Source organism: Chelonia mydas, chromosome 12 (assembly GCF_015237465.2).
Source record: "Chelonia mydas isolate rCheMyd1 chromosome 12, rCheMyd1.pri.v2, whole genome shotgun sequence".
Lineage (NCBI taxonomy): Eukaryota > Metazoa > Chordata > Testudines > Cheloniidae > Chelonia > Chelonia mydas.
Window position 1 is genome coordinate 5881487 of NC_051252.2, and position 13842 is coordinate 5895328.

A 13842-nucleotide genomic window follows, 5' to 3' on the forward strand; every position below is an offset into this window, starting at 1 on the left:
TAAGTAACTTTTAGCTTGTTCTTTGCCTATTTTAGCCTCAGATTCTACTTCACTTTCACTGGCGCTAACTATGTTAGACATCCAATCGCTACTACCCTTTTTGGTGAAAACAAACAAAAAAGGCATTTAGCACTTTCATTATTTCCACATTTTCTGTTATTGTTCCTCTCCCCTCCTCATTGAGTAATGGGCCTACCCTGTCCTTGGTCTTCCTCTTGCTTCTAACGTATTTGTAGAATGTTTTCTTGTTACCTTTTAGGTCTCCAGCTAGCTTAATCTTGTTTTGTGCCTTGGCCTTTCTAATTATGTCTCTACATGCTCGTTGTTGTTTGTTTGTATTCATCCTTCGTAATTTGACATAGTTTCCATTTTTTGTAGGACTCTTTTTTGAGTTTCAGCTCACTGAAGGTCTGGTTAGGCCAGGGTGGTCTCTGGCCAGAGTTCCCGTCTTTTCTACGCAGGGGGATAGTTTCCTCTTGTGCCCTTAATAATGTCTCTTTAAAAAACTGCCAATAACTGATTTTCCCTTTCGACTTGCTTCCCATGGCTCTTACCATCTTACTCCCTGAGTTTGCTGAAGTCTGCCTTCTTGAAATCCATTGTCTTTATTGGGCTGTTTTCCCTCCTACCTTTCCATAGAATCATGCACTCTACCATTTCACCATCATTTTCACCCAAGTTGCTTTCCACTTTCCCATTCTTAACCGGTTCCTCCCTACTTGTCAAAATCAAATCTAGATCAGCCTCTCCCCCGGTGGCTGTCTCCACCTTCTGAAATAAAAAATGGTCTCCGGTGCATTCCTAGAACATGTTGGATAATCTGTGCCCTGCTGGGTTATTTTCCCAACAGATGTCTCGGGAGTTGAAGTCCCCCATCACCACCAAGTCCTGGGCTTTGGACGATTTTGTTAGTTGTTTAAAAAAAGCCTCACCCATCTCTTCTTCCTGGTTAGATGGGCTATCGTAGATTCCAGCCATAACCCATCACCCCTGTTTGCACCCTACCCCTATGTCCCACTGCCCAGAGTGGGGCCAGCCAGCACACGGCACCACTCCCCTGCCAGAGTGTGACCTATCCATGTGCCCCATTGCTCCCCTTCCCAGACTGGGGCTAGTCCATACCCCTGCCACCCCACCTGCCCAGAGCAGGGCTGGATCACATGCCCCACTACTCCCCTGCTGGGATCGCGGCCAGTCTGTGTGCCCCACTGCCCAAAGCACACAAGTGCAGTGACAGCCTCCCCGCAGGGCCTCAGGCACCACGTTCGCCATTTGTTCCCGTCAAAGCTGGATTTTCGGTGGTGCTTGACCCAGCTGCAATTTGATTCCCACCCCAACAGCCCCTAAGCAACGGGGGTGCCCAGCTCAGGACCTGCCTCTCACAGGCAAGCAGCCCCACTCCAGCCACGGTCCCCTGGGTGGTGGCCAAGCTAGAAAGGCCAGACATGCTGGGGGCTATTTCCCATGCCCCTGGCTGTCGTTCACCAAAGGCCTGTGTCTGTGAGGGTGCTGGGTGCGAATCCTGATTTGGAGCCTGACTGGGGGCAACACGACACGTACCACCCCAGCTCTCAGAGCGTGGCCTCCTGCACCTCGTCCCCAGGGGGCCCGGAAGCAGCAGGGCTCTATGGCTACCCGCATGGGGTCTCCTGCTCCTCAACTAATGATCTGCATCTGATGGTCTTGGGCTCTTGGTGGCACCAGGGGCATCCTCAGCTCCACTGCCTGCCATCTCCAAAAGCTGCCACCCGGGCAGATGGAGCAGAGATCTCCCTCCCATTCCCACCGGTGCCGTGCCACCCTGCCCCACCCATGCCCCAGCTAACAACGGCCATTAGCTACGAGGCACAAGAGGGTCACCCCGTAAGGCACCCACCCTCTGCTGGGTCTGCATGCGAAAGGCCAACGGCGGCTGCACAGACCCCCCAGCCAGCTGGAAGAGATTCCACCGCACCACAGAGGATCTGCATCTGGCCAAAGGTGCCGGCTCCCTTGTGCTCTTCAGCCCATGACCCCGGAGATAACCCCTCCCGGGGGGTACAGTCTGCCCCAGGTGGAGACGTGTGCCACTGCGGAGAGGTGAGGGGGGCAGTTACCTGTTGTACATGTTCCAGAACAGCTGCAAGTTGTATTGGTTCACCACACTCCCAATCTGCTGTCGATAGCTCTGCACCAGCTCCGTGTTGCTCACCAGCTCTTCCTGTGCAGGAGGGGCGAGAGAAACGAGAGATCAGCTGGCCCGCGGCAGGGAGGAAGGGCTCGGCTTGTGTTGTATGGAGGGACAGGCTAGCGGGGCATGGGGACTGATCTGAGTGCAACGGAGGAAAAAGACCCAGTTTCCCCCAGGATCACCCTGCCACTCAGCCCGCAGAGCATTCACACCCTGCAGGGCTGTATTTGAGGGAGGGGTGTGCTCGTAACGAACTCCCGAGATTGGCCTCTGGCTGCCGCCAGGAGAGGGACTGAAGCTGCAGACCTGGGATCTGGAGTCTGAACATCGCACAGTGCCTGGGTCCAGGGCAGGGGTTCAGCCCGCTCTAAAGGTGACGCCACTTGAGACACTGGGAGTCAGATCTGGCTTCAGTTTTCCAAGAGTTGGGGCTGGCTCCCAGGGATTGGCTCTGACCCATCCCGCTAACTAGTTTGTGCTGAAGAGGCTGCAGTCTGGGAGAGGGGTGCTGGCCAGGGGAGCAGAGCACGCATCACTGTGGGCTGTGGGGCCCTCCAGCACTGCATCCTGGGGGAGACACCCCACGTTGTGCCCTACAAATCCAGTTGTCGATGGGCCCCTCCTATACATCCTGGGCACAGGCGGGCAAAGCACTCACAACTGCGCTCTCTTCGGGGGCCTGCATCTCAAGCCAGCTCTCCTTCCCCATGGCATACCCCAGCTACAGACAGGACCAGAGAGGGAGGCATCTCTTGGCCTGTTCTTCCCCCATACGGCAGCATGGCCAGGAGACAGCAGAGCAGCCCCAGTTGCTGATCCAGTCCAGCCGGTAGCTGGCTGACTCTCTGTCTGGATTGTACACTGGCCCTTTCTCCACCAGAGTCTGATCTGAGCGGGGCAGCTGTGAACATGTCCAGCGCTCTCCCCCTTACCTGGCTGAACAGGTGAGATAACACGGTGTCAGGCAAAGAGCTGGTCAGGCCAGAGAGCTGTGGACAGAGAACACCAGAAGTGTTACGCTGACTGGCGCCAGGCACTCCCACCCCTGCACCTTCGCCATGGGATCCCTCCTCGCGATGTTAACTGGAGACAGGCAGGCGTCACTGGAGCCAGAGCCCAGAACCTGTTGAGCCAGCAGGGAAGAGCAACAGCTGCTCCGGCTCGGACCAATCCGAGCAGAAAGAAAAGAAGAGGAGTCGGAGACCATCCCCTGTCTCTGGGGAGCCTGCTGTAGACCAGAGCTGGGTCAGGGAAGAGCCAGATGATGGTATCTGCTGTGAGGTGATCACCCATGCCTGGAGCTTCTGCACCCTGGACTACCCAGGACCATGTACCCCGAGGGCTGATCTTCTTGGGGATACTGACTTCTTTAACCCCTAGGGCAGTGATCCCCAAACTTTTTGGTCTATGCCCCCCCCTTACCTGGTCCATGCCCTCCCAGGAGCCATGGTCGGGGGCCACAGCCAGAAGCGGGGCCATAGTCAGGGCTAGGGGCTATGGTTGGGAGTGGGGTCAGTGCTGCAGCTAGGGCATTGGCCAGGAGCAGGGCCGCAGTCAGGGCTGGGAGCCAGCGGCCGCATCCGGGAGCAGGCCTGCGACTGGGGCCGGGAGCCAGGGGCTGCAGCCAGAAGCGGGGCTGGGAGCTATGGCTGGGAGTGGGCCTGGGCCAGCTGGTGTCTGAGGCCAAGGCCGGACCTGCAGCTGGGGCTGGGGGCGGGGCCGGAGTGGAGCTGGGGCCAGAGCGGGACTGGGTGGCGCTCCCTCCCTGCCCCTAGTCGGGGCTGGCTGGGCTCCGCCGCACTCTCCCCCCAGGGGGGCACTGCCTAGGGGAAGCAGGCACAGCCCCTGCACACTCCTGGGGCAGCTCCATGGGTGGATTTTCAGGCAGGATTTGGCCACAGGAGACTATTTTAAACTCAACAATCCACGTTATTCCTTCCCTGCTCCCTCCTCTCCTGAGCACAGAGGCCTCAGTCAAGGCCATGCCTGAGGAAGACACGGTGTGGTGAGACCAGGCAACACGGGCTGTGGTTAGCCTTCAAGCTGGGGAGTCAGACAGAACCACAGGGTCTGTCTGTGTTCAGCGGCCTCATTAATGAATTCCCTTTATATTCATTACAGCCGAGCCCCGGCTCTCCTGTGCCCGAGGAGACCCTGCCAGTGCCTACGCCCGCTCCAAGTGATTTCATCCCAGCTGGAGTCTGAGAGGTGGACGCTGCTCACCTTGGTGGCTGCCCAGTCAATCCAGCCTTTGCCGTTGGGGTCGATGTTCATCAGGACGAGCCCTTCCACCAGATCTGGGAAGATCAGCTGCAGGCAAGCAGACACAGGGCTATTGCTCACGGCACTGGTGCGATAGGAGAGGCCTATGCTGGGGGGGCAGTTAGCAGATGTGTGGATTCACCATAGGTGGAGATCCTTTACTGACAGTGACGCACTTCTCCAGGGGCAAGGGATGGGTAGGAGACCATGTCCTTGGATGGACCCTCCCACCACCTTCCGACACGAAACAGGCCAACCAGTGCCAACGAGGTAAAGGCTTTGCACACCACTGCTCTGCACCTCTGCCCACGGAGAACCTACAACAAGGCTGCCAGGATCCCTCCCAGCCAGGCTTGGGAGCAGGGCATGGTCCAGAGATGGCTCTGGTGGATAACTGTCCCCTACCGCCAGACAAGGGGAGGGCATCCACGTTCACCCTGCTGCACCTCCCTGCATTCTTTACACCAAGGAACTGCAGGGATAGAAGGAACTGCCCTGAAACGGCAGAGGCCCTTTCTGTCGGCCTGAACCCAGAGGGCTGTCACAGGCAGCTCCAGGACGCAGCCCCAGATGGTCCAAGCCTCTCGTCCATGTGACTCACAAGAGCCTACAGGATACGCCCAGGACTATGGCTCCCGAACATCAAACGTGAACAGCACCATCTCCTAGCTCTCTCAACGCTCAGCCAAAGCCACCAGCAGGATGAAGGCCAGCTGGCTAAGCCAAGCTCTGGCTGGTCAGATGTGGGACGCACTTTGAAGCACTTGTCTCCTCTCTCAGATAATCTGGTACCCCAAGGCTATGGGCTGACATTGTTGGGGGCTCCTCAATGCTATTGGATACCCAAATAGCCACAGTGGCAAAATACACCTGCTTTGATTGGCCAGGAAGTTGTATTCCAGCCTATCAGAAACAGCCATGGCCACAGTGATCCACACATTGATGACCTCCTTTCAGGCTTGATTACTGCAACTCCTTCCATCCAGGAATGAGCCCCACGCCCTGAGAAAGCTCCCGCTGGTGCAAACGGAGCAGCCTGACTTGCTGCCTGAGAGATCAGCTCTCCCTCTGCCCCATGACCTCCCTTGGAAGTGGGTCACACCTGCCCTGCTCTATGGGATCCTGCGTCACTCTGCAGAACGCTCCCAGCCAGGGCTCACTTACAGCAAACTTGGCCAGGACATAGGCTCCTGCTCCCACGCCGATTCCGATCACATACTTGAACCTGAGAAACAGAGACAGAAGTGTCCCTGTGCAGCTCCCAATAGCCCTTGCTAGGCCAGTCTGGCTTTTTAAGGAGCCTCTAGGCAGGGCACAGGGAGCAGCACAGAGAGAGGGAAACGGGGCCAAGGCAAGAGGAGGCGGTACCTGGGAGATCTTCCCACAGGGCCCTGGCTGGGTCTCCACATAAAATCATAGAATCTCAGGGTTGGGAGGGACCTCAGGAGGCCATCTAGTCCAACCCCCTGCTCAAAGCAGGACCAATCCCCACTGTTTGCCCTAAATCCCTAAATGGCCCCCTCAAGGATTGAACTCACAACCCTGGGTTTAGCAGGCCAATGCTCAAACCACTGAGCTCTCCCTCCCCCGACATCCTGGGCTCCTTTCCTGGCTCTTAAGCCCTGGTCAAACAGAGTTCCTTGTAGCCTATAGGAATTGGGTAGCATCCCTTTAAATAGGTCGGGGAGCCCTCTGAGAGCGCTCTCCATGTTCTGTGGTTTAGAAGCCGCCAGAAACAGCTGTACACTACATTCCTCCTCTTCTGTGAGTAAACCTGCCCCCGTCTTCCCTCTCCCACTTTAGGGGCAGCATCTGATAAATCAAGGCCAGACTGGTAGGGAATATGAGCATCCTGTGGCTGTCACCAGGCTGTCGTCCTGAGCCGCGAAATCCGGCCTGGGGGCTGGCACCGCACCTCGGCGCTAGAAGGCTGCTACCCACGGAACCTGGCCAACTGCCGTGCTAACCCCCTCACACACGTGCCCCTGAGCTGCCGGTGAGACGGGAGTTCAGTCCCCTTGGCGTATTCCCTGATGAGTGGGGCCCTGAAGGAAGCCAGCTAGAGCCAGACGTCAGGGTGGCTTTCGTGAGGACTGGAGACCTCCCAACTTGTTCACCACAGGGCACCGATCAGCTGCTTACTACTGACCTGGGCTGGATTCAGACCCCTGGGCCAGACGGGACAGGCCCTGGGGTGCATTTCTAGGCTCCTGAAACGGAGAAAGCAGCTTCCCTTATTCCGTGCCGCAAAGGTGACGGCACAAACCACGAGCAGGGGACAAAGGGCGAGAGTCTCCTGTGACCCTGGTTTGAGCAGTGACTCCGTGGCAAGCGGAGTCTGTAGCGCACCACGCGGCTCTCCCACGGCGTGGAGGGGACTGACCTGTCTCACTGGGGGTCGCCGGGCCACGGCCGAAGAGCTGACTGTTTCCAGCGCCAGCCAAGTGGATGAGGCAGGAGAGCAGGGAACAAGCTGTGAGGCCTGGAAGCCCGAGTTACCTGGTGTTCGTAGGTCAGTCTCGGCACTGTCAGTGCTGCATTGCAGGCATGGGTGCTTCAATCCCTGTTTTTCAGCCAGGCCCAACCCTGCATCGCTTGTGCATCCCAAACGCCACATCATGGTTTCTGCCTCCCTACGCCCCCTGCCTGCCCTTGGCATTTTTCTTGACATCCCACCCCTCCCTGCTGGCCCCACGGCACTAGGTCACAGGCCCCCAACACTTACCCGAAATGCTGCACCACGCTAGGGAGCATGGCAGCCAACTGGTCCATGGATGGAAACTGGTACCTGGGGGCAGGATGGACACACAGTGAGAAAAGGAGGGCTGGGGCAAGGCCCCAAAGTGCTCATACAGGGGGAGCCCAGGCCTTGGGGCCAGGAGAACCCAGGCCAGGGCTGGGAGAGGCTCTGGGCACCTACGTACACGCATTCCCTCCAGGGAGAGACAGCTCTTCCCCTCCCACTCCCCACTGCCTGGCCTCTCCTTCCAGAGCAGGGCACAGCCCTTTGCTTGCCCCCTCTGGGACAGACACAACCATCCCCTTCCTATTTCCCCTCACAGGGTGTGGGCCATGCCCAGGTACCCCATTGGTGCCCCTTCCAGCCGCCCTCCCTATTGCTACGCTAGGAGCCGTGCTGATGTGCTCGGGAGGAGGAGGTCCCCATGATCTTGACCCTTCTAGGGGGTGAGGAACCTGACTCCCCTTCAGAAATGGGATGCTCTGCGGGGCCCAGGATGAGGGAGGCCAAGTCCCAAGTTGCTCTGCAGCGCCTCCTAGCAGCTGGTACAGGCCGGGTGTTCCCGGCAGGAGAACCCACCTTCTGAACCAGGGAAAGGAGCCAGGAAATCAGACAGAGACCCTGAACATGAAGAGCTGGGCTCCTCTATGAACAGCATCCCAGACAGGCTGGGAAGGCTTGGGCACCTACCCCTGTGGGAACTGCGACGCTCCGGCCTGCTGCCCTGGTGCATCCACGTGACACACCACAAAGTGCTTGGTGATCTCCTGCATGTCCTCGAAGTTGAAGAATGTGTTGAAGCACAGCTTGTCTGTACAAGGTCGGGGGAAGGAAGGGAGACAAAGGGAAAAAAAGACCAGAGGCAAAAGGTCAGCAACCATTTAATTAGGCATGGAATGATTAGATTTTTAGCAGTAAATGCTGGTAAACCGTCAATTTCACCGCACACACGCAAACCAATGAAAATATTCAAACCAATGAAAATATTTCCGTCGATCCTGACAGAAATTTACAGACTGGCCAAGTAAGAAGAACGCTGCCTGAGAACAGGATATTTACACTTGGTATATTTTGACGTGTTACGGTAATTAATTGTCTGACTAGGGTGACCAGACTGCAAATGTGAAAAAATTGGGACGGGGGTGGGGGGTAATAGGAGTCTATATAAGGAAAAGACCCAAAAATCGGGACTGTCCCTCTAAAATTGGGACATCTGGTCACCCTATGTCTGACCCCCCCCTCCCCTCCCCATGGTCCAATCCCTCCGTAATTTCCTGCAACGGTGACAATGTAAATCATGAAAAATGTTTTAAAATGGTTAAGAATAAACATCGACACGATCCATTGCAATGGTAAAAACATACAAATGGAATTCTGCCAAGCTGACATTTAATCAAGATGAAGGCTAAAGAAAACAAATGCATGGAGAGACAAACGCTGAGAGACAAATCCTGGCCATCAGCTGCTGTTCTCAATATCTAGCCTGGCTCTGGGGTGCAGAGCAGATGTGGTACCCCAGGTATCTGACTCCTGGATAGGCCTGACTCGCCTTTCACACCTGCCCCACACTCATGCTGCTGACATCGAGAGCGTTACTCCTGATTCACCCTGGGGTAAACGAGATCAGAAGCAGGCCTGTCCTCTTCTCAAGATCTCGTGTTTCTTGGTCACAAACACCAATCCTTTCTGATGGGCTTTCCCTGCTTTACTCACCCATCGCTAGGGGAGACAATGTGGTCTAGTGGTTAGCACACAGGTCTGAGAGTCAGGATTCCAGGTTTCTACTCAAGGCTCTGCCACTGACTTCTCGTGTGGACTTGGGCAAGTCAGAAAGGCCAACATGTTCAGGCACCTACATCCATACGGAGGCACCCACAGCAATGGCCTGATTTTCAGAGCATCTGCAGAGCTGCATGGCACTGAGAATCAAACCACTCTTCGTGGGGTCTGTCTAGTCGTTTGGGTGTCTAACTATAGGCACGCACATTTTGAAACTGGGCCCGTGGCGTGGGATTTTCCAAAGCATCTAAGTGACTTAGGCACACATGTCCCACCAAAATGCTATTGGGCTGCACTTGTGCTCCTAATCCCCCTGGGCTCTTTCAAAACTCTCATCCCCTAACTGTTGTATGCCTCACTTACCTGGCCTGGGAATGCCCAGCTCACGGGGGCTGGTTAAGATGGTTACCATCCCCCCTCTCTCTGGCAGGCCAGCCTGCATGCTTTTCCCCTCCCCCCTCTGCAGCGCTTCCAAGGTGACCTTCCTGCAGCAGCAGCTTGCCTCCAGCCTGCAATCAGGTGACATCCATTCTGCTCCCATCCAGTCCTCCCTTCGCACAGCCACAGCCAGCTTCTGGGAAAGAGCAGGGGCTGCTTTCATACCCTGGCAGGCCTTCGGTGAATGCCCCATCCAGAGGGGATGCCACCGGGAAGGTCCCAAAGCCCCCATCACTTAGGAACTCCCCCCCAAGGAGCCTTGGGCTCCTTGTCACAGCTGAGCATGGGGGACAGGAGAGGACGCCCTTCTCTGGGCAGGGCTCCCTTTGGATCCCATCAATGCTCCCCTCTCAGCTCCATGGTGAGCGATACAAGGTCCCCCCCTTTGCTTCCAGCCGTCGCCTGTCTGAGAAGGAAGTCCAATTCAAACCAGAGCTTGCCATGCCCACAACTGCTCAGCGAGGCCTTGCTGGGCCACAGAACTGAACACAACCCACCAATGCCCCTGAAAACATTCGCATCGGGATCCCAGGGGGAAAGAACAAACCTCCGGGCTCCTCCAAGCAGCTGGGGCAGAGTGGACGGGCAGCGAACACCAGGGCATTCAGCTCTAGGCCAGCGGTTTGAACGTGACCCAGGCTGCCGCGAACCCAAGGCCAGCTCCAAGGGCACAGCTGTGCATACTGGGATCGCCATTGCAGCAGCAGACTCAGCAGCCTGGCCAAGAACCAAATGCGTCATGGAGACGCTCCCTCATTCTCCCCAGAGGGTCAGGGCAGGGGGGAAAGCATCCCTTGCTGTGGATCAGGAGAGGACTCTGCTCCCCAACCCAGCGCCTGTTGCCGGCACTGGAATTCAGAGCTGACCAACCGTCCAGCTCCCCGCAGGCAACCCAGCAGCATTGGCTGGCTGCCTGCGCCCCACTGTCCTTTCGCCCTGCCCATCTGCTGTGCTGGTACGGACGCCCCGGGCAGGGGATCGCTTTCTGAGGGTTCTTGTACGCTTCGGTGCCAGGCTGCTCACAAGAATGGAGTGGGCGGAGAGGAGAAGGAAAAGACAGTGTGATGCACGCATGGGCCCCACAAGCCAAGCCAAGCCAAGGCTGGGCTCTCCGGGGCACTGTGAGTGAGGGGGAAGAGTTCCTAAGTGATGGGGGCTTTGGGACCTTCCCGGTGGCATCCCCTCTGGATGGGGCATTCACCAAAAGCCTCCCTGGGTATGAAAGCAGCCCCTGTTCTTTCCCAGAAGCAGGGCTGATCTCGATCTCGATTCTCTGCCCTAGAATCCCCTACTGCTTATGCCTGGGGAGAAGCAAACGTTTTTAAGCACTAGCAGGCTGATTCGGCACAGCCTTGTTCCTCGTGTCTCAGGGTCACATCAAACAATGTTTGCTGGCTCTGCGCTGTTATACTGGGCAAAAAAATAAGCCAGGTGTACCAGAACTCCCCCCACCGCTCCTCTCACCCCACCCCTCCTTCTGAGGCTTCAGTACAGTCCCTAAATCAGTGGCTCATCGTACTGCTCCTGTTTGCTTTTCCACGGCTGCAGCCTCCATTAGCTTGGAATCCGCAGCCTGCTTGGAAGAAGGTCTCCTCCCTGTTGCTGGCTGGAGGCAGGCATTGCTTTCTGCAAGCTTTGGGACTGTATTAGTATTGGAAAAGTACTACAGATTTACACCCATATAACTGGTAGCAGAATCAGAACCATTTCAACCTAGCTGGCACATCCCGTCACGGAAGGCAACATTCACCACACTCCAGCCACCAGCAAGTCCAGAGATAGAAGGGGGCATGGAGGAGTTTAATATCAATATTCACTAGCTTCCAAATAACTGCAGTGTGAAATTCCCTTTGTCAAAGCAGGGCTTTCTCAGGGGAATTTTTATTTAGGATGAACAATGGATTTATTATAAGGTAAGGAAAACGCCATGTGATTACTCAACGGCTGCATACTGTGGTTTAAACGACCATTTCTACCCCATTCTTAGTTGAATATATTTTGAAGAAGCCAGATGGTGATTTTTAAATATACAAGGGTCTCACATAATCCAATGTGAATGTGCTCAGAGACTTTGGATTTTATAATCCTACATAAAATATCATCTGCCATCTTGGGATTTGGGCTCCTCTGTACTCGGCCTGTTGCAATCACTATGTACTATTTTATTTTGACAGCAACTTTGGAGGGTCTCCACTGTCTAGGAGGTGATAATTCTATCCTGGGTTAATTCTGAAGTAGAACTGGGCAAGATTTTTCAACCAAAACTTTTTTTCTGCAAAAAAATGCAGATTCGGTGGCACAGAAATGTTTCACAAACTCATGTTGGATTTGCTGAATGGGGGTTTTTTTTTCACTGAAACCAAAGTGTGGAAAAACCAAAAAGGTTAGTTTCAACTTTTTTTAAAAACAGAACGTTTTGATTTTTCAGTCCAAGATTCCCTTTAATTAAATAAAGCAGTCAAAAATGTTTGAAACGGGTCAATACTGAAATGAGCAAAACATTTTGTTTGGACAAAATCGAAACTCTCTGCTCCCGAACAAAAGGCTTTCAACTTTCTGATTCGGCAAGCATTTCAAAAAAGTTTGTTTTCGGTTCAACCCACAACAAAATCTCCCCCCCTTCTCGTTTTTCGAAAGTGCCAGAGAACTGAAAATCTATTAATCACCCAACCCTACTTTGAAATCCTCAGGGCTCCCTACCCAGCTAGGATTATTGCTGAGTCATTATTATACTCAGCAAGGCTGACCCTCCCCAGAATGGATGCAACCCTTTGCTGTTGCTACTTTGTTTCACAATGGAATTGGATGGGAGGGGCTTGGATTCTCTCAGAAGGTAAAAAACAGCCGCTGTTGTAGGGACAAGAGCTGTGGAAGGCTGTAGGGACTGCAGCGAAGCTAAGGGACAGGCATGAGGGGCTAATCCTGCAGCCTCTGACCTCACTGGCAAAGCTCCCATGGACGTCAGTGTGGGAGGAGAAAATCCCTGTCGCCAGCTTGGAAGTAGTTACAGGAGCCATCCTGCGTGCTGGGATGATGTTAGCCAATCAGAGTAAAGAGATTTGTATATTCACAGTTTGAGAAAACACTGGATGGTGCTTATGCAAATCTGTGTAATCTGATTGGTTAATCACAGCTGCCAATCACACTACAGCCATTCACAGTGTCAGTGGATACAGCTTGGTAGCCCTACAGTCATGATGCTGGCCCCATTGTAGTCAATGGAACCTGGATTTCACACACACTCCAGTATGGGGAATTGCGTTAATACAATTCTGCATCAAGAACTGTGTACTGGAGACAATTCCATCTTGGTGTAATCAAAAGTAATCAATTCACCAGGCGAAGGTCATGGGATAGGAAGGACAGGTTGGTGGGTAGGGGACTGGATTGGGACTCAAAAGATCATGTCGCAGCCAAACTCTTTGGCTACGTCTACGCTGCAGAGCTCCCCGTGGCAGCAAGTCTCACAACCCAGATCACCTAACTCGGGTCCTGAGACTCACACTATGGAGCTAAAAATAGCAGTGTGGACGTTCCCGCTCGGGTGCTGAACGAAAGAGGTGGGTCTCAGAGCCCAGGCTCCAGCCCCAGTGGGAATGTCTATGTTGCTATTTTTAGCCCTGTAGCGTGAGTGCGAGTCAGTTGATCTGGGCTCAGACTCACTGCCGTGGGTTATTTTTGCAGTGTAAACGTACCCTTTGTATCACCTTAAGCAAATCACTTCATCATCATAGCTTGCTCTGATATGGCACTTTTCATCTATAGATCTCAAAGCATTTTACAAAGGAGGTCAGTCTCATTATGTCCATTTCACAGATGGGGAAAGTGAGGCACACACAGGGAAAAGTGACTTGCTTAAAGTCACCCAGCCGGCCAGTGGCAGAATTGGGAACACAACCCAGGTCTCCCAACTCCCATTCCAGTGCTTTAGCCCCTAGGCAATATCACTGTGACTCGGTCCCTGCTCTGCAAATTGCGGATAAAAGCCCTTCCCTACCTCACAGGAGTTTTGTGAGGATAAAATCCATTCAGGATTGAGAGGTGCTCAGCTATTACAGGGCTGAGGGCCATATAAACACCTAGATAGATAGAAAATAACTAAAATACATGCTTTCCCTTTCATCCAATGTGCTTTACTAACATTCACTTGGAGTCACAGCTACTGTCTTGGCCCTTAAAAATTCCTCTGTTCAGTTTTTTGAACAGGAACTCAGTGTTATTCAATGGAATTCACCCTTGCACGGCAGGCAGGGCCAGGGTTGAGGGCTGTACAAAATATTTGCAACAAAATCTGAAATCCTCAAAAGTAGACTTGTGTAAAAAAAACAGATTTTACAAAACTATCTCAAATTTCACAAAGCACCTGGGAAAGGTGGGGTTTTGCTACAAATAAATAAAAAGAATTTTCACTCTCAAATTGTTGATTCCGTTTTAAGGCAAATAGTTAAAGGTT

The 13842-nt window shown here is 54.0% G+C and overlaps 1 protein-coding gene across 12 annotated transcripts in view; it reads right to left on the reverse strand.

Moving 5' to 3' along the window:
* Positions 1-13842, reverse strand: part of NDRG4 (NDRG family member 4) — an 87478-nt gene that overhangs the window by 14095 nt on the left and 59541 nt on the right. For all 12 annotated transcript variants that reach the window (XM_043526149.1, XM_043526150.1, XM_037877855.2 and 9 more), the window contains 6 exons: positions 7863-7983; positions 7158-7220; positions 5597-5657; positions 4394-4480; positions 3103-3159; positions 2097-2200 (listed from right to left, as the gene is read on the reverse strand). In XM_043526149.1, the coding sequence (XP_043382084.1) occupies positions 2097-2200; positions 3103-3159; positions 4394-4480; positions 5597-5657; positions 7158-7220; positions 7863-7983 (493 nt within the window). The remainder of the gene's footprint in view (positions 1-2096; positions 2201-3102; positions 3160-4393; positions 4481-5596; positions 5658-7157; positions 7221-7862; positions 7984-13842) is intronic.